General features: G+C 38.6%; 1 protein-coding gene across 1 annotated transcript in view; it reads left to right on the top strand.

Moving 5' to 3' along the window:
- Positions 1–19,442, top strand: part of NOS1AP (nitric oxide synthase 1 adaptor protein) — a 104,441-nt gene that overhangs the window by 47,432 nt on the left and 37,567 nt on the right. Inside the window, exon 3 of the mRNA XM_070940886.1 lies at positions 6,404–6,499. Coding sequence (XP_070796987.1) covers positions 6,404–6,499 — 96 coding nt within the window. The remainder of the gene's footprint in view (positions 1–6,403; positions 6,500–19,442) is intronic.

Below are 19,442 nucleotides of genomic sequence, written 5' to 3'. Positions count from 1 at the left end.
CTATATGGAAACCAAAGCCCTAGACTCCCTCACAGGAATTCCACCCATTCACTGGTATGAGTATGTGGATGATACTTGGGTCAAGATCAGAACACAGGAATTGGAAACATACATCAAACATATCAACTCTGTGGACAGATACATCAAATTCACATGGAAATATGTTAAGGAAAATAATCTAGCCTTCCTGGACTGTGCAGTACACATAAGGAAGACAGAAGCCTTAACATTGAAGTTTACAGACACCCCCCTCCCCCACACAGAGATCAATATTTACATTTTGATTCCCACCACCCACTGAAGCACAAAATGGGAGTCATCAGAACCCTACAGCACCGAGCTGAAGACCTGCCTACCAGCAAAGATGGGAAAGAAAAAACTAAAACACATCAAGGAAGCCCTCAGAACATGTGCTTATCCCAAGTGGGCCTTCATCAAATCTCAAAAAAGACACTGCAGGAGCTCCTCCATAACAGACAATGAAGAGAACAATAAACAAAGCAACATCATTTCATACATTGCAGGAATATCAAAAAAGCTCAGAAGGATCTTCAGCCAACACAACATATGTGCACACTTCAAACCCAATAATATATGTATAAGGTATAGGATCTCCTGCTTTAGCAGGGAGCTGGACTAGAAAACCTCCAAGGTCCCTTCCAGCTCTGTTCTGTTCTGTTCTGTTCTAAATACACTAAGGTTAAAGCTTGTCCATCCCAAAAATAATACATCCAAGGATAAAACAAACTGAGCAACGTGGTATATGCAGTACAATGCAGTGAGCCATGTGCAGATTTGTACATTGGGGAAACAAAACAATCACTTCATAAACACATGATAGAACATAGGAGAACAAACCAATGAGGACAAGATTCATCAGTCCATCTGCATTTAAAGACAAAGGCTACTCTTTTGAAGACAGCAAAGTCCACATTTTGAACAGAGAGGAGCGTTGGTTTGAAAGAGGCATCAAAGAGGCCATCTATGTCAAAATTGAACAGCTCTCTCTTTCAACAGGGTGAAGAATACAACATCGTCTATCTCCAGTCTACAACACAGTCCTTTCAACAGTCCTATCCCCTGCTTGGGGATAAAAATCAGCTTTTAAAGCACAGCTAAGAGGGAGCAGCAATGAGAAAAGTAGACAAAGCACGGAGATCACTTCACTCGCTAGTGCCTCGTTAGGACTGAAAAAAAGCTTCTAAAGCATAGCTGAGAGTCAGAGGAAGCAGGCAAAGTTCGGAAGATCCCTTCACTTGCTAGCGCCTCATTGGGGCTGAAAAAAAGCTTCGAAAAAACTACATTCAGAGTATAAGACGCACCCAAATTTTCAGCCTCTTTTAGGGGGGAAAAAGTGCATCTTATACTCAAAAAAATACGGTAAATCTTTCCATTCCCCACCATCCAATCAGAGCTGAAGAAGATTCTTGGATGAGAACAGTAGGTTCCATATTGTGTAATCACACTTACTTATTGTTACACTGGTTGTGGCATAAATCTTGAACTAAGCTATTGTTTCAAGAATATATGTTTAATTAAAACTATATATTCCTATATGACTATTAATTTTTTTAAAAGAAGATAATCCCCCAATATACATTATATACCGAAGAGCAGACCAGGCAGGCCAATTATTCTGGATGACTGATGGCATCATCCAATTATTGCTGTAATTGCCATCAACTATTTGTGGTGACGATATCACTATAGTGATCGTTGTGTGGCATTATGGGATATTTAAAGTTATCATTACTCAGTGTTGGAGAAATGGCACTGTCATCTGTATGCCTTGGCAATAATTTCTCCAATCCGCTGCCCAACTTCCCCAAGCCTTCCTATTTATTTATTAATTTTTTTTTTGAAATACTATAGATAGAAAAGGACAATCAACTTTCCTGTCTGCTCTGCCCCTCAACTTGACCTTTATTATTCCTCCTAATGGAATTAGACAGGGAGAGAGGAGGGGAGAAGCAGACAAGCAAGTATTACCACAAGAATTTGAATTAATTATAGAATTTCTTACTATAGCCAAGAAACTGCTTGGTTGGACCTATGTAGTCAACAAAAGTTGAACTTGCACCAAGATCATCTTTATTCTTTATTTTACTTTGTAGTAACATTGAAAAAATAAAGTTGGACCAGAAGGAAAAGTCCTTAGTGGATCATGCTCAGAAAAGTGAGTTTAGGAGGGAATAAATCAGGGGTGAAATGCTCCCGGTTCAGACTGGATCGCCTGATCCAGTAGCGATGGCGGCGGGTGGTTCAGAGAACCGGTAGCAAAAATCCCTGCGCTCCCCCCATGCCAAACTGAGCCACGCGATCATCAGAGGCTGTTTTTTTTTTTACTTTTAAAAGCATTTTTTCTGCAACCTCTTCAGCCGAAGAGGTTGTAGGAAAAAAAAATGCCTTTAAAAGCCTCTGGCGATCCCAGTTGCCTTGCCTGATCATCAGAGGCTTCTAAAAGCATTTTTTTCTGCAACCTCTTACGGTTGTAAAAAAAATGCTTTTAAAAGTAAAAAAAAAAAAGTTGGCCACGCCCACCCAGTCACATTACTCTCCACCACCACCAAGACACGCCCACAGAACCGGTAGTAACAAATTTTAGATTTCACCCCTGGAATAAATCATATGATACCCATTTCGGAAAATTTTGCTAGCTATAAGATCTGTGTGGAAGAAAAACCAAAACCAGTTTTAAGCATGTTCTGTATTTACAATATCGGAAGCAGCTTAGAAAATAAAATGATGGGCACGTGTAGGTCAATATTTTGTTTCCTTTTTGGTATATTGGTGCTTTATGATTGACAGCACACTATGGCAAAGGTTTTGTGAAAGTGCCTGTAATATGCTTTTAACATTTTAAGTATATTCATTATCTCAAAAAGGTTGGGCACCCTTAGTGTGAGTGACTGAGAGCTACACCAGTATTCTTAGTTCAGTTTTCAGGAGAGCTCGGGACTTTTAGATGAAAAGTTGTTTCATCTGAAAGATGAAGAATTGTTTAGGCTTTCTCCCTGTTTCTTCAAGTCATCTGCTTGTTTGTCTCTACTGAAAACTGGAAAGGACAGGCTGATTTGATATTCTGCTCATGCTCTTTCACCTGCCTGATTTTGCCAGTTAGAGCACTTCCCAACTCCTCCGTTTCCTGCTCTGCTTTATATTTCTCCCACCTCTCTTTGCTTTGCATGAAGAGTAGCAGCTGGGAGTGGGGGGTGGGGTGGCTTTGGCATTTGTCTGGAATGCTTGGAATTGCTGTAAATTGTGACCTTTCACCTTTGCCTGTGTTAAGGATTTTGTGATCTGCTGCCAAGATGCTCCACACAGTGTTTGAGAATTAACTTGAATTCCATTTGTTAACCCCATTCTACCAAAACACTAAACATTAATGCAATTTTCTTTTCCTGATGATATGTCTTAGGCTCTATCCTTTCATTTTATTTTGCTCTGAAATCTGTCCTAGATTCATTGTGTGCTCACAACAATGAAGCAGTGAGGTGGAGGTTTGAAATATAAACTTTATATTTAGTTTAGCAGCATATACATTATAGCAAACTATGGTATGGATGACCTCAAGATTTGCACATATACAAACAATGTTAATGAATCAAAGCCCTCAACCATAGAATGCTGAGTATTCAAGAATGATTACTGATGTTACAAGGTTGCCCAGATGTCACCTGATGACTAGAAATTCTGTTTTGCTAAAATTTAATCTGACACACACACCCCTCCCAAATCCTCATAGCTTCCAGGCCCCAGAGGATTTTGTTGCACAGTCATTATAAGTAGAAATAAAGCACACAAAAACCAATCCCAGTAAAAGATCTTTAAAAAATATCTCATAAGTGTGTTTTACTACTGAAATGCTCCACATTTTTCCTGTTTATCCCTCTTTCACCTTTTACTTTCCTTAATGGGTTTTAAAAAATCAATAAAGGTAGTACAGAGGGTATGTACCAGTGTTTCTAATCTTTGGCTGCTTGAAAATGTATGGACTTTTCCCAGCTAGCTTTAGCTTTCCCACTTTGGAATTGTTGACAAATTACATATACATAAATTACATATAACCATAACATTTTTATTGGTGTAAAAGTTCAAAAAAGAACTTAATAAATATGGTTTTAAAATTTATATAATCCTGCACTAAAATTATGCATACACTACTTCATGTCATATCAGTTGAATGTGAGATACTATAAATAATGTTATTTCAACAGAATAACAATAATACTAGCAATAATAGAAACCATAACACACTTGAATCAGACTCCTAAAACACTCTTCATGATGATTTGGCCTGAAATGACAGAGTAAAAGTTAGAAGAAAGTCAAAAGGCAATTTCTCCATTCTCTTATCTTTTAAAATAACATGAATTCTAAAATAAAAGAAATCTCAGGATGGAAAGGGCAATAAAGAATTAACACAGTATGTTGGCTTGCTAAAGTGTACACCTCAGAAGAGAGCTTAAGAGATATGTTTCTATTTTATTTATGGTACTGAAAAAAACCACATTATGGAGAGCAATCCTGAACTTCAGGTCTTGTGACAATTCACAAGGCATCAGACCTTCAAATTAGAGTCATTAAAGTGAAGGGTGGAAGCTGTTCTATCAGGATTTTTTAGATTCAATGGGTGTACAACAAGTTTTCAGTCATTTTGTTCTAGCCTATTGTTCCAGCCAATGGGACAAGAGTATAAGACTGAAAGAGCCAATCGGTACAGTGACCACCCACTTCCAAAACAGTCAGTGTAGAAAACATCATCCCTGTACAAGTCCATTCTGGCAACCAAACCGCTGAAACAGAAGCATGATCTGTCTTTGCTTGCCCATGTCCGTGACAGGGCAGGCGGCCGCATGACACGTCCAGTGGGCTGGATCGCGTGCCTCCTCACCCATTCCTCTGCCTCTGCCTGCTAGTGCCGCTGCCATCGTGAGGTGAGGCGAGGCAGGTGGCAGAACAGGGGTGGTGCTATGCTGCAGACCCTGCACACTCGGCCCCCCACCATCCAACTCATCCTCCAATTCCGCCACACATGCAGGACGATCCTCCCACCCACCTCCCCACCTGCAATGGCAGGAGTCCCCAAGAGGCAGTTGAGACTCCACTCCCTTCCCTTTCGCCAGGTCCTGGGTGGGGTGGGCTGCACAGCCCCAAAGCAAGAGGCTGGTGGGCTGCAGCTGCTGCCAGACACTGTCAACAGCTGCGCACTTGCCGCCTCTTGTGCACGTGTTGGGGAGGTGGGACCCCCAGCCAGGCAGGGCCGCAGCCAGTGCAATGGGGGCTGGTCTCTCAACATCTCCGGTATCATGTTTTCCTGAAAATAAGCCCTAATGCATCTTTTGGAAGGAAAAAAATATAAAACTGGGTCTTAATTTCAGAGAAACATGGTAAAAATAAGGAAAAATTTCCTGACAGTGAGAACAATTAACCAGTGGAATAGCTTGCTTTCAGAATTTGTGGGTACTCCATCACTGGAAGCTTTTAAGAGGACACTGGACAGCCATTTGTGTGAAATGGTATAGTCTCCTGCTTGAACGGGGAGTTGAACTGTTATTCTATTAGAAGCTGTCCAAGATTCCCTGTTATCTGTTATTCTGTATACTTTAAATATGCATTCCAGCTGTTGGTAGCAAAAGAAAATGGTGCTGGGAGAGGGAAAACTGCAAAGTTACTTGTCTGGAGATTCTCAGTCATCCCGGTCATGGTTGTCCCAAAGGTGCTTTTTCAAGAGGTTTATCTGTGTTGACAAGGTCATCCGAGTAGTGCAAATGGGTGTGGCACCTTCTTGAAACTGTTGAAAGGACTGTGTTGTAGACTGGATGATGTCGTATTCTTCCCCCTGTTGAGAGAGGGCTGTTAAATTTTGAAATAGATGGCCTCTTTGACCGCTCTTTCAAACCAGCAGTTCTGTCCAAAATGTGGACTTAGCTGTCTTCAAAAGAATGGGATGTGTGTTTTAAATACAGATGGACTGCTGAATCTAATCCTGATGGGTTTGTTCTCCTATGTTGTGTCAAGTAGCAAAGCTACTTCTCCAAAGATTATTGGCAAACTGCAAAGGAGTATGGAAATTGCAGGAACTGCCAATGGGAAAACTGCCCATTGCAAAACTCTTATGTTCCCGCTTTTCTTTGGAGCAGTTACTGAGCTGAATTGAATTGAGTCAACTTGCAAAGACTCCATAAATCCAATTGCATCATAGAGACCCAGAAATGTAGCACGGCTTGCAGATCATTTGTTGCGGAAGGGGGTTGTGTGCCTTAATGATTAAGTGGCTATAAGGGGGACAGTAAGAGCTGTGAGAAAATGAGGTAGGCCCAGCACAGGTTGACATGTCCTATTGTTTGCTGAACAGTGCTGAAGTTAGGCCTTACTAACACCTGTGTTTCACACCTGACAGTATGAATTCAAAGCCAAAAGTATAAAGAAGAAGAAAGTGAATCTGTTGGTATCTGTAGATGGTGTGAAAGTGGTACTGAAGAAGAAGAAGAAGAAGGTAAGTTTTTGATTTCTAAAATTTGTACCCTGTTCTACAGTTAAAAATTCCTTTTTGTAAATTAGAAATGTTTTGGAAATGTTGGTCTCTGAAATATTATCTGTGTACAAGTAATCTTCGATTATGGCCAATTGAATAGCAACCATTCAAAGGTACTACAGACCCCCCCTCCCCAAAGCTACCTATGACCTGGTTTCAAAGTTTTGTCTGTTGCAATGAGCCTGTAGTTGTTTACTGTTACAACCAACAGCAGGGACTACAGCCCCCACATCTATCTCCCCCAAACAGCCTGCTGGTTATCTACAGACTTTGGCCTGCTCAGCCATCAGCTACCTAAGGCAGGGGTCTGCAACCTTAAACACTCAAAAGAGCCATTTCGACCCGTTTCCTACAGAAAAGAAAACACCGGGAGCCACAAAACCCTTCCTGTGCCTAACTATTTCATGAGTGGCCACAAAACTAGCATATGTAGTTGAATTAAATGTTCTGTTTTCTTCTGAAACTTTTCTTTTCTTGGATTTATCCATGGTTAGCCTACTGGAGGTTGAAAAGCTCAATAAATTGCGTGCCGACAGGTGTCGCACATTGGCGTTTGTGATGCATATTTTGAGTGACAGGGAGCCGCAGCAGAGGGCTGAAAGAGCCACATGCGGCTCCAGAGCCGCAGGTTGCTGACCCCTGACCTAAGGGAACCTAAAGTTGGGCAGTAGAAGCTATTGGTCCTTGTGGAGCTTTGGAGTTTGTAGGCTGAGGCCTTCTTCCCATCCAGCCATCGAGCCAAAGGAGCCTAAAGTCAGGCACCAGAAGCTACCAGTGTGTGTGGAGCTGTTAGAGCAGGGGCGTTAAATTCAATTTCATTGAGGACCGCATCAGAGTTGTGTTTTACCTCTGAGGGGGCGGGTGCAGGAATGGGCATGGCCAGCTTGACATCACTCGTTGAGGCTCTGTTTTCAGCTGCGACAGCCTCCTGTAGCCCTCTGCCAGCGAAAATGGAGCCTGGATGTCTGTGCGCAGCCTCCCCAAGCTTTGTTTTCACTGGCAGAGGGCTGCAGGAGGCCGTCGTGGCTGAAAATGGAGCCCGGGCAGGCCGTTCACGGTCTCCCCAAGCTCCATTTTCTCTGGCAGAGGCACCGCGGGCCAGTCCTTCACTGTTTCCAGGGCAGCCCCATGGGCCAGATCTAAGCATCTCATGAGCAGGATGTGGCCTGCGGCTATTGAGTTTAACACCCCTGTGTTAGAGCCTCACATCGGCCAGGTGCCACTTTGCAAAAACCAGAAAGGTAAGTTGGGTGCTGCTGGACCTTGGAGCTGGGTGAGGAGCAGGCCAAGTCCTGCAAGTCCCTGGGTGGCTGAAAGAAAGCAGGCCTTGCCCTCCAAGCTCTAACAGCTCCTCACACACTGATAGCTTCTGCTGCCCAGCTTTAGGCTCATTTTGGTGACTGAATGGCCAAGTTGGGAGCAGACAAAAGCCTGCAAGGATCCAAGGAGCAGAGCATAGAGTGCCTCGGGGTGGGGAAGGCCTTGGGTAGCTCAAATCAGGTGGGCCTCGGCTTGCACTAGACCTTCCTGGGCCTCTACCCATGCTCCACATAATGGCTCATGCATTTGTTTAACAGCCACATCTGGAAGAGTAAGGGGTGGGGGGATCATTAAGCAAGGCTGTCTCATTTACCATCACCACTTGAAACCATAATGGGCAGACTCCATTTCAGTTGTAAGTCAAGGACTTCCTGTATTACTATTATTTTCACAGAACTCTATGAAACCCAACAATCCTCATTCTTTCCTTGTTCCTTATTGTATCCTTTAATTATTTCTTCTGATACAGTTGTATTGCTTCAAGTTGTTTCTGTATTAAACAAAGCAAAATATTTCTGCTGAATTGGCTATAAGGTTGACTCAGGTATCTCAGAAGATGGTGATGATCAGTGCCAAAGTTCCGACTGACGAACCCAAGCAATTCAGCACTCTGAGACTCCCATCTTCTTCAAAGCACTGGTTTATTTTTTTATTATTATTAAAGAGTTTTACAGAAAGAAAGAAAAAACAAAAATTTTTTTACAAGTATTTCCCCATTCCCCCCTCCCTTCCTTACCCCCACCCCCACCCCCGAACTTCCCAGAACAAAATACAGGGTATAACAATTAACAATCATATGCTAAACTAAGCTAATAAACTAAGGATTCCTATCCCCCCTCCACACTTTAACTCCCCTTTTACTTAACTAAATATAAATACTCTTAATTTTTCTATTCATTCATAAGCTATTTGATACTTTTTAGTCCGATATTTGTTTTGAATATAATCAATCCATCTTCTCCATTCCGATATATATCTTTCTTGTGAGTGATCTTTCAAATATGCTGAAATCTTCGCCATTTCTGCCAGATTTGCTACTTTTAATGTCCATTCTTCAATAGTAGGCAATCTTCCTTCTTCCAATATTGCGCCACCAAAAGTCTAGCTGCAGTTATTAAATTTAAAATCAATTTAGTCTCTATAACCGTACAATCTGTAATTATACCCAACAAAAACAATTGTGGAGTAAACTTTATCTTCTTTTTAAGAATATTTTGGATAATCCACCATATTTTAATCCAAAATGCTTTAACTTTTTTACAAGTCCACCATATATGATAATAAGTGGCATAATCACAATCACATCTCCAACACTTAGATTGTAAATTCGGATACATACAAGCCAACTTTTTAGGATCTAAATGCCATCTATAAAACATTTTGTAAAAAATTTCTCTTAAATTTTTGCTTGCGTAAATTTTACATTTCTAACCCATATTTTTTCCCAAGTTTCCATCATTATTGGTTCCTGAATATTTTGTGCCCATTTTATCATACAATCCTTAACTAATTCCGTTTCTGAATCTATTTCTGTCAATACATTGTATACTCTTTTTATATGCATTTGACCTTGGTCTCTAATTTGTTTTACCAAATTTTCCTCGTTCTGCATGATACAAATTCTCTGATCTTCTTTTCCATCTAGCTTGCAACTGACCATACTGAAACCAAGTTTGAATTATTCTTTCTTCTTTTAATGCATTTAAAGATTTTAACTGCAATACCCCCCCTTCCATTTTAAGAAGCTCTTTATAAGTAATCACCTCTTGCTTTTGTTCTACACTTATATTCTCTATCACATGTCTGGATATTGCCCATATAGGTATTTTATAATTTAACTTATATTGATACTTTTTCCAAACTCGTAACAAGGCATTCCTTAATATATGGCTTTTAAAGGTCTTATCCACCTTTTTATCATATAATAAATAAGCATGCCAGCCATATAACAAATCATATCCTTCAATGTTCAATATTCTTTCTTCTGTTGAGTTAATCCAATCACTAATTATTGTTAGGACAGCTGCTTCATAGTATAATCTTAAATTAGGCATTTTAAGACCTCCTCTTTCACGTATATCTTGCATTATTTTTAGCTTTATTCTTGGTCTTTTCCCTGCCCAAACAAAATTATTAATACCCTTCTGCCATTCCCTCAGATTTTCATCTTTCTTGAGTATTGGTATCATTTGGAACAAAAATAGAAACCTAGGACTTCCGGTTTCCTCGTCTTCGGCGGCGGCGGTGCCTTTTGAAGCTCCGCCAGCCCCGCCGCTTGTAGAGCCGCTTCGCGACTAAGAAGCGGCTCGAAAACTTCAAAATCCCTAGGATTTTTGAAGAGAGATCGCAGGGCACAGATTGAGCCCCTGCAACCCCCCCAGGGAATAGTTTCTGGGGAGGGAACAGGAGCGGCTCCCGTTCAACCTGCTGGAACTCCGGGCGGTGTGGGACAAGTCTGCTTTTGCAGAACAAGCCGGCTAGAGGAAACTTCAAACTGAAAGGAAAGGAACCAGCCTTAATAAGCAGCATATTTTTACTTGAACCCTGAAACTCGGAATCGCAAGTATTAGAGTTTTCTTGGCTTTCTAATCTGAGTGAAAAAATGCGGATGAGTGAAAGTGAACTGTAAAACATGGCGCTTAGCCTCAGAGTTAACGAGCTGGCGAGTGTGGATTGCTGAACTCATCTTGCTTTGTCACAAAGTTTCTAAACTGTTACGAAGTTGCTTCGCTTGTAACAAGAGAAATAAGAGAGAAATTTCTCCTTTTTCAATACTGGACTTTGCTTTACTTTAGTTCTTATTTGATTAAATCTGGGGGACTTTTTCAGAAGTCTTTGTGGAGGTGGGAGAGGAAGAAGAACTTCCCTTTTTAGTAAAACCAGCCTACGTGGCAGGATGGCCTCAAAGAAGCAGGAAGCGAAGGCAACAGGAGGTGGATCTCCCACACATAAAACACAGCCTCCCCCTGCACAACAGATACAGACTCAGAAAAAAGATTTTGATGTGGGAGATTTAAAAGAATTTATTTCTAAAATTTTGGATGATAAATTTCAAAAATCTCAACAGGAGATAGATGATAAACTTCAAAAGTCACATCAGGAATTTATGCAGGAAATTAATGAAGTTAAAGATATGGTGAAACAGAATCAAAACAAGGTGAGGTGACCAAAAAAATATCAGAAGTGGCGTCTGGCCTGGCAGAATTTATTATTAAAGTTGATTCTAAAGTTGAAGAATTTAAATCAGAAGTTAATGTTAAGATGAAAGATAATGATTATAAAATTGCTGATGTTGACAGTAAAATGCAGAGAGTTGAAAACGAAATCGTGATGGTACAATTCAGGGCAATGGAGTTTGCAATACGGCTTCGAGGAATTCGAGAAGAGGATAGACAGGATTTGAGACAGGTTTGTTCTGAGGCTCTGGCTAAGATTTTAAAAGTTAATCCTGATGTGGTTTTTCACAAAATAGATAAAATTTACAGAGTGAATTCTTGGGTGGCCAGACAAAGACAATTGCCCAGAGATGTGGTCATATATTTTACAGACAGAGAAATAAGAAATGACATCCTGCAAAAATCCTTTTACACCTCTGTGCAAGTGGGGGGCTCACAAATTGGAGTTTATAAAGAATTACCTCCTAAAATGTTGAAAACCAGAAAAGACTTTGGCTTTCTTGTTAAAGAATTGCAAAATCAACAGATAGCATTTCGGTGGGACGCCCCAGTTGGTATAATTTTGAGATACAAGGGAGAAAGATATCGTTTGAATACCGTGGAGAAGGCAGAGCACTTCTACACTACTACTCTTAAGGAAAGAACACGATCCCCACGTACATCTACAGCTTTGGAGATTAAGGAGAGTGATGAGAAGCAACCTCAACGAGAATTGCAAGAACAGTCTAAGCAGGAACCAGAGGAAATGCAAGGCGCAGAAGGAGGTTTTCTGGATGAGCCTTTGCTGGAATCTTCTCCAATCTTGGACCCGGTTCGGATGATCGAAGTTAAGGATCAACGTATAACTCGAGCTCAATCTAAGTTACTTAAACAAAAGCAACAACAACAACAGGAAAGACAAGACAAGAAGGGAGCTAAGACTACTATACAAGAGACTGGAGCCATGGGGGGAGCGACTCCGAAGATTTTGGATGATATTCGGTTATTCTGCTCTTTGCTCCAGAAAGATGAAGATGACGCTTAAGTGTTTATCTTGGAATGTGAATGGGTTGAATTCAGCACAGAAAAGGAAGAAATTATTTACATATTTGAAACAATTTAATAATGATATAATTTGTCTACAAGAAACGCATATTACAGTTCAAGATCAAAAATACTTGATAAACTCCAAACTAGGAATACATTTTATATCTTCAACGTTGCAAAAAAAGAATGGTGTGGTTATCTATGTAAATAAGAAATTTACGGCTAAAGTTATAGAAACAGATGAAGATGGTAGGTTTGTAGCAATTGAATTATTTACAACATATGGCCAAATTCTTTTGATAGGAATTTATGCTCCCAACCAACAACAGGATTATTTCTATAAAATGTTACATACTAAAATACTACAATGGGACTATAGATCTATTTTAATCATGGGAGACTGGAATGGAGTAATAGATTCTAAATTAGACAAAAGGAGTTCAGCGAAATTTAGGATTAGGTTACCTCAGACCTTTTTTGATATGAAAGAAGATTTGGAACTAAAAGATATTTGGAGAATACATAACCCAAAAGAACTGGACTATACTTTTTTTTCAGATAGACATAGATCCTTCTCTAGGATTGATTTCATTTTGTTGTCAGATGATTTACTTGTCAAGACAAAAAGAACAAAGATTTTTCCAAGAACTTTGACTGACCATAGCCCAGTATGGATAGAAATTGAGATGGATAAGATTGAGAGACGTTCTTGGAGATTAAATGAGAACTTGTTCAGATATGAAAAAAACACAACAGAACTTAAAAAGCACTTGAAAGAATTTTTTGAAATAAATTTGAATAAAGGTACCCCAATAGAAATTGTGTGGGATGCAAGTAAAGCTTATATGAGAGGGGTGCTTATCTACATGAACTCTAAACATAGACTGATTCGATAAAAGAAAAGATCTGAATTGGAAATAGAAATAAAGAATAAAGAACAGTTACTTATTAAAAATCCAACAGATGAAAGAATATGCGGTGCTATAAAACTTTTGAAAGATCAATTTCAAATGCTTATGGCGGAACAAGTTGCAACAAACATACAATATGCGAAGCACAATACATTTTGTAACGCTAATAAACCGGGCAGATGGTTGGCTTACACATTGAGGAAAAAACAGAGTATACGGACTATTGATAGTATTGATATTGGAGGGAAAGAAATTTTTCAACAAAAATTAATTAAAGAAGCTTTTGTGGACTATTATACCAAACTATACGCCAAAGAGGAGGTGCAGAATGGACTTATAGAAAAATATTTAAACGATAAAAGAGTTACAAAAATTACTGATCAACAAAAGGAAAGAATGAATTATCCTATAACAGAGGAGGAGATAATAGTAGCAATTAAACAGTTAAAAACAGCCAAAGCTCCTGGCACGGATGGTTTGACCGCAGTGTATTACAAAACTTTGCAAGCTGAAATGGTGGAACAACTTAGAGATTTATTTTGCAATATTCAACAAGGGGGTAAAATACCCCCATCATGGACAACAGCTTATATATCTTTGATACCAAAAGAACAAGCCGGTCCTAAAAAACCAGAGAATTACAGACCAATATCTCTTTTGAATACAGACTATAAAATTTATGCGAAAGTATTAGCCAACAGATTGATGCCAGTAATCCAAAAGGTGATTCATGATGATCAAGCGGGATTTATCGAGGGCAGATACATGAAGGATAATGTAAGGCAAGTAATAGATTTATTGGAATATCTTGAGAAGAATAAACAGATTCCTGCAGTGCTGGTCTTTTTGGATGCAGAGAAGGCCTTTGATAGAGTGGATTGGAATTTTCTATTAAAGACTTTTAAAAAGATGGACTTTGGGGATCAATTTATACAGGCGATTTCAGCAATTTACCAAGAGCAAAAGGCACAGATCATTATTAATGGAAGTTTGACAACAGAGTTTAAAATTGAAAAAGGAACAAGACAGGGATGTCCGCTGTCCCCACTTTTATTTATTTTAACACTAGAAGTCTTGCTAAATACAATACGGGACTCTAATATCCTGAAAGGTATAATGATTAGGCAAGAGGATTACAGAATAAAGGCATTTGCAGATGATCTGGTTGTTACCCTATCACAGCCAATGGAATCAATAATCCTGATGAAGGACATTATACAAGACTATGGTAAAGTTTCAGGTTTTAGACTGAATCCAAAAAAGACTAAAATGATAGCTAAAAACATGACACAAGATCGTAAACTTGAGCTTGAAAGGAGGGCAGGTTTTGAGATTGTACCAAAGGTAAAATATCTAGGAGTTCAGGTTGCAGAATCAAACATGAAATTGTTTCAAAATAATTATGAGGTGTTGTGGCGAGAGGTGCAGAAAGACATGGAGACTTGGAAAAAACTGCAGCTGTCTCTACTTGGAAGAATAGCAGCATTTAAGATGAACATTTTGCCAAGATTTCTTTTTTTGTTTCAAATGATTCCGGTGCTTAAAAGTGATAAACAATTGAAAGTCTGGCAAACTGGAGTGAATAAGTTCGTCTGGAACGAGAAAAAGCCGAGAGTGAAATTGAAAATTATGCAAGATGTTCCAGAAAGAGGAGGTCTTAAACTTCCAAACCTACAGCTATATTATGATGCAGCAGCTTTAACTTTAACAAGTGACTGGTTTGGAAGGAAAAAGGCTGGAATATTGAATGCAGAAAGTTTTGATCTTGAATTTGGATGGCATGCCTACTTATTTTATGATGACAAAGTTGATAAAGTATTTAAAAGCCATATACTTAGAGACTCTTTGATGAGAGTTTGGAAGAAGCACCGATTCAAATGGGATTATAAAATACCGCTATGGCTGGATCTTGGTCATATTTTGTGGAATACAAATATAATGTCACTCAGGGGGTTTTTATACAAAGAGGTTCCTTTTACAGATGCGGGCAGATGGCAGCTGAAGACATTGCAGACACTGTTGGACGAAGGGATTAATCTAACTTGGTTACAATATAATCAATTACAATTGAGATGGAAAGAGGACCAAAAAACTGGTATTATGTTGCACGAGGAAGAATTGGTTAGACATATAAAAGAGAAAGGTCCAATGCATATCAAAAGGCTTTATAATGTTTTGTTAGAAAGGGATTCAGAAACTGAATTAGTTAAAGATTGTATGACTTAAGTGGGCACAAAATTTTGAAGAACCAGTGATGTTGGAAACATGGGAAAAAAATTGGGTTCAGAATGTTAAATTTACACAGTCGCAGAATTTGAGGGAAAATTTCTATAAAATGTTTTATAGATGGCATTTAGATCCCAAAAAGTTGTCATGTATGTACCCTAATGTTCAGCCAAAATGTTGGAGATGTGAATGTTTGGATGCTACATATTATCATGTTTGGTGGACCTGTAGGAAAGTTAAGGCTTTTTGGATAAAAATTTGGTGGGTCATGCAGAATGTTTTGAAGAAAAAAATTCAATTCTCTCCACAATTGTTTTTATTGGGTATAGTTAAGGGTTTTACATTGGGTGAAACAAAACTGATATTGTATATGATAACAGCAGCAAGATTGTTGATAGGTAAATATTGGAAAAATGAAGCCTTGCTCACTATTGAGGAATGGACTTTGAAGATGGCCAGTTTTGCAGAGATGGCGAAGATTTCAGCATACTTAAAAGATTGTTCACAAGAGACTTATGAATGGGAATGGAAAAAGTGGATAGAATATGTTCAGAACAAATATCAAACTAGAAAGTATCAAATAGCTTTTATTTGAAAATAATGTATTAGAAATATTTTAATGTAATGAGGGTAAAAAGAAAAATTATAAAGGGGAGGGAGGGGTTCAAGTTTTTACACAAGTTTTATATTAAGGGTTTTTTTTTATTTTTTTACCAGATATGAGTATAATATAGGGAAGTCTGGGGGGAGGGGAGGGTTAGGGAGGGTTAGGGAGGTTGGGAAGTTTGGGGTGGGTGGTGGGGGGGGAAAAGGGGTGAAAATGTAATTGTAAAACTTTTGCAATAAAAAAAAAAAATAGAAACCTAGGTAGAACATTCATTTTTATTGCTGCTATTCTTCCCAACAAAGATAATTGTAGTTTTCCCCAATTCTCCATCTCTTTCTGTATTTTTTGCCATAACATTTCATAATTATTTTTATATAATTTTACATTTGAGGCTGTGATATATATCCCTAGATATTTAACCTTTTTTACTATTTCAAATCCTGTTAGTCTTTCTAGTCCTTCTTTTTGCTTTACCATCATGTTTTTAGTTATTATCTTTGTTTTTTGTTTATTTATTTTAAATCCAGACATTTGTCCATATTGGCTAATTATATCCATTAAACCTGTAGCTGATTGTACTGGTTGAGTTAACAACCAAGTCATCTGCAAATGCTCTTAATCTATAATCATGATGTCTAATTTTAATTCCCTTTATTTTATTTGACCCTCATATTTTATTCAATAAAGGTTCCAAAGTTAAAATAAACAATAATGGTGATAAAGGGCATCCCTGTCTTGTTCCTTTTTCAATTTTAAAAGTTTCTGTTAAACCACCATTAATTATTATTTGTGCTGTTTGTCTCTAATATATTGCTCTAATAAATTGTGTAAAGTATTCTCCAAACTGCATCTTTTCTATTATTTTCAATAAAAATTGCCAATTCAATCGATCAAATGCCTTCTCCGCATCCAAAAAGATAAGCGCTGCAGGGACTTCCTTTCCAAGTATTCCAATAAGCGCTGCTACTTCCTTTCCAAGTATTCCAATAAGTTTACAATTTGTCTTACATTACCTTTCATTTGTCTCCCACTTATAAATCCAGATTGGTCATTATGAATCATTTGTTGCATGATTACCATTAACCTATTTGCTAATATTTTAGCAAAAATCTTATAATCAGTATTTAAAAGCGATATTGGCCTATAATTCTTAGGTTGACTACGGTCTTGATCCTCCTTTGGAATCAATGAAATAAAAGCACTGGTTTATTGAGTACAACAATTCGGCACAAATGAAACTTAAAAACAGCTCTGACTATTTCCTACTTTTTCATATTATTAAAAGTTAGGTCTCCCCCCTCCCCACTATGTCACAGAACATATTGTCCAATTAGGTGCTCTGTTGTCTCCTTGGCAACCAGTTTCAGTCTCTGGTCAGTACCCGTTTGGATGACCTTGCTTCCCAGGAGATATTTAATTGTTTTGGCTGGTGTGCATTCCAAGCCTCTTCCGCCCCACCCCACCAGTTGTGTGGCAACTTTGGAAACGGAAAGATGGCTGCAACAGGTCTGATCTGTTTCAGAGTTGACAGGTGGATAAGCAACAAAACTGAAACGCCATGAAACAAATTATTAATATATTCCCATACCTCATTAGAAATATGACATATTTCATATTCACATTCTAATCAAAATCCACATCTCTATTAAACTTTAAACTCAAAAAATACTTGGTTAACATTATTCAGATCATCAAGAGAAATTACATAATGTCCCCAATTTTTGTTTCCTCAAAACTACTTCAATTCTTCCACTGGTAGTCTTCTATGATGACATTCTTGAGTACTGGTCATCATTTGTCTGACTTGGCAATCTCAGTGGTTCACCCTATGGCTCTTGTCTAGTTTGTGATCATAAGAGCCTTTTTTTAACCTTTTAAAAGCATTTTTTTACAACCTAATGGTTGTAAAAAATGCTTTTAAAAGTAAAAAAAAAAAAGGCTCTGATGATCACAGTTGCAGTTGAGGCATGGGTCGAGGCGACACAAGGAAGGAGAGCTCCGTATCCCGTGTCGAATTTCCAGTGTTACGGTGCCCGTTGCGGGAAAAATCGATCTTGGGTGGACCGGTAAAGAGAGGGTGACTTCAGCGGAGCTGGTGTGGAGAGGTGCAGTCTCCCGTCGCGCCAAGAAGAATCCTCATTTTGAACATGGAAGAAGTTGGCCAACATGGCCGACCCAGAGATCTAACGCCCCAAGTGCAAAATCGGGACGCGAAAGAGTGAGTATTGGGTGAAGATTGGCGGTGTGAGCAGGCGATTAAAACGCTAGACACAGTGATATTGAAGATAACTGCAAGGAGGTGACAAATCCTAGAGCCCAGAGGAGCAGCTGAAGGAAAGGGAGATTCGGAAAGGTGCAGGTGGCAAACAGCGAGGGGAGCGAAGTGATGCAGCGAAACCTGTCCTGTTGGATATATACGGAGGAATAGAAAAGGGACGTTTGAAAGAGTGAGCGTTCTGAATCTGGGAGAAGAGAAGCGATCTGGAACAGGGATGTTGGTTTTCCGTTTAATAAAGCTGCACCGACAGAGAAGGACAATACAGGCAATAATAAAGAAGAACAATATGCTATAATATTTTGTCTGTTGCTTTCTTATATGTGTTTTGATTAAGATTTTTATTAATATCAAGCCAGTTAGAAAATTAATTAATTAATCTGTCTACTATAGTATGTTAATACAAGTCTAAAGTATTTATTGCACTTGTACCACTTTATAGTACTTATAGCCTATTGAACAGGAGAAGGATTTTCATTAAGATCAAGATTAAGATACAGTATGTCTGAGAATCACTAGAGTGATATATAATAAATTAGTTAAAATATAAAATATAATTTATAGATTGAGATTTTATATTCAAATAAAATAGGAATAGAATATATTTAGATTTATTTAAGAACATTAGGAATTAGTAGTTTACAAAACTGAGCTAGAAGCGGATGCTGATTTGGGAAAGAATAGACAGAATTCTAGAAAAGCAACATAAAATTTTGAACGAAATGACATCCACCACAGTAACTACAGTAAAATCAGGAAGGAAGGTCACTTCAACACCAATTGGATTAACAGCTTCTCCAGCAACACAAAAGACCTTAGAAGGGATGTTTTCGACTAAAAAGCAAACCTCCACCATGAGTATGCAGACTGTCCAGACTACATTAGCGACAATACAGGAGACTATGTTAAAAATGCAAGAGTGCTTGTCTAGATATCATGAGGAAGCCAGGAGAGATTTGGACGAAGTCAAAAAATCGGTCAAAGAGGATATACAAAAATTAGATGAAAAAATGGACTCTATTCAAGAGATAATACAAAAAAATGACCAAAGGATCACGGCTATAGAAAAAAAAACAAAAACAGAGCAAACGGAAGAGAAGCTAGAATTATTAGATGAGAAAATGACAGGCCTTAATAAAAACCTTGAGAACACGGTGGCACAGTTAGAGATGGAGAGAACAGCATTCTATCTAAGGTTCCAAAATGTGAGAGAAGAAAGAGATGAGGACCTAACTCTAGTAATGGCCAAAATGATCGTGGAAGCTCTACAGCGAGATAAGGATGAGATTATTAATGAACTGGATGAGGAATTTAGAGTACACACGAACTATGCGAGACAACACAAACTGCCAAGAGAGGTCCA

This window comes from Pituophis catenifer, unplaced genomic scaffold (assembly GCF_029215685.1).
Source record: "Pituophis catenifer annectens isolate HBS135680 unplaced genomic scaffold, rPitCat1.0.hap2 SCAF_3, whole genome shotgun sequence".
Taxonomy (NCBI): Eukaryota; Metazoa; Chordata; class Lepidosauria; order Squamata; family Colubridae; genus Pituophis; species Pituophis catenifer.
Note: the sequence above shows the minus strand (reverse complement) of the source record. Positions and strands in the feature narration are given on the sequence as shown.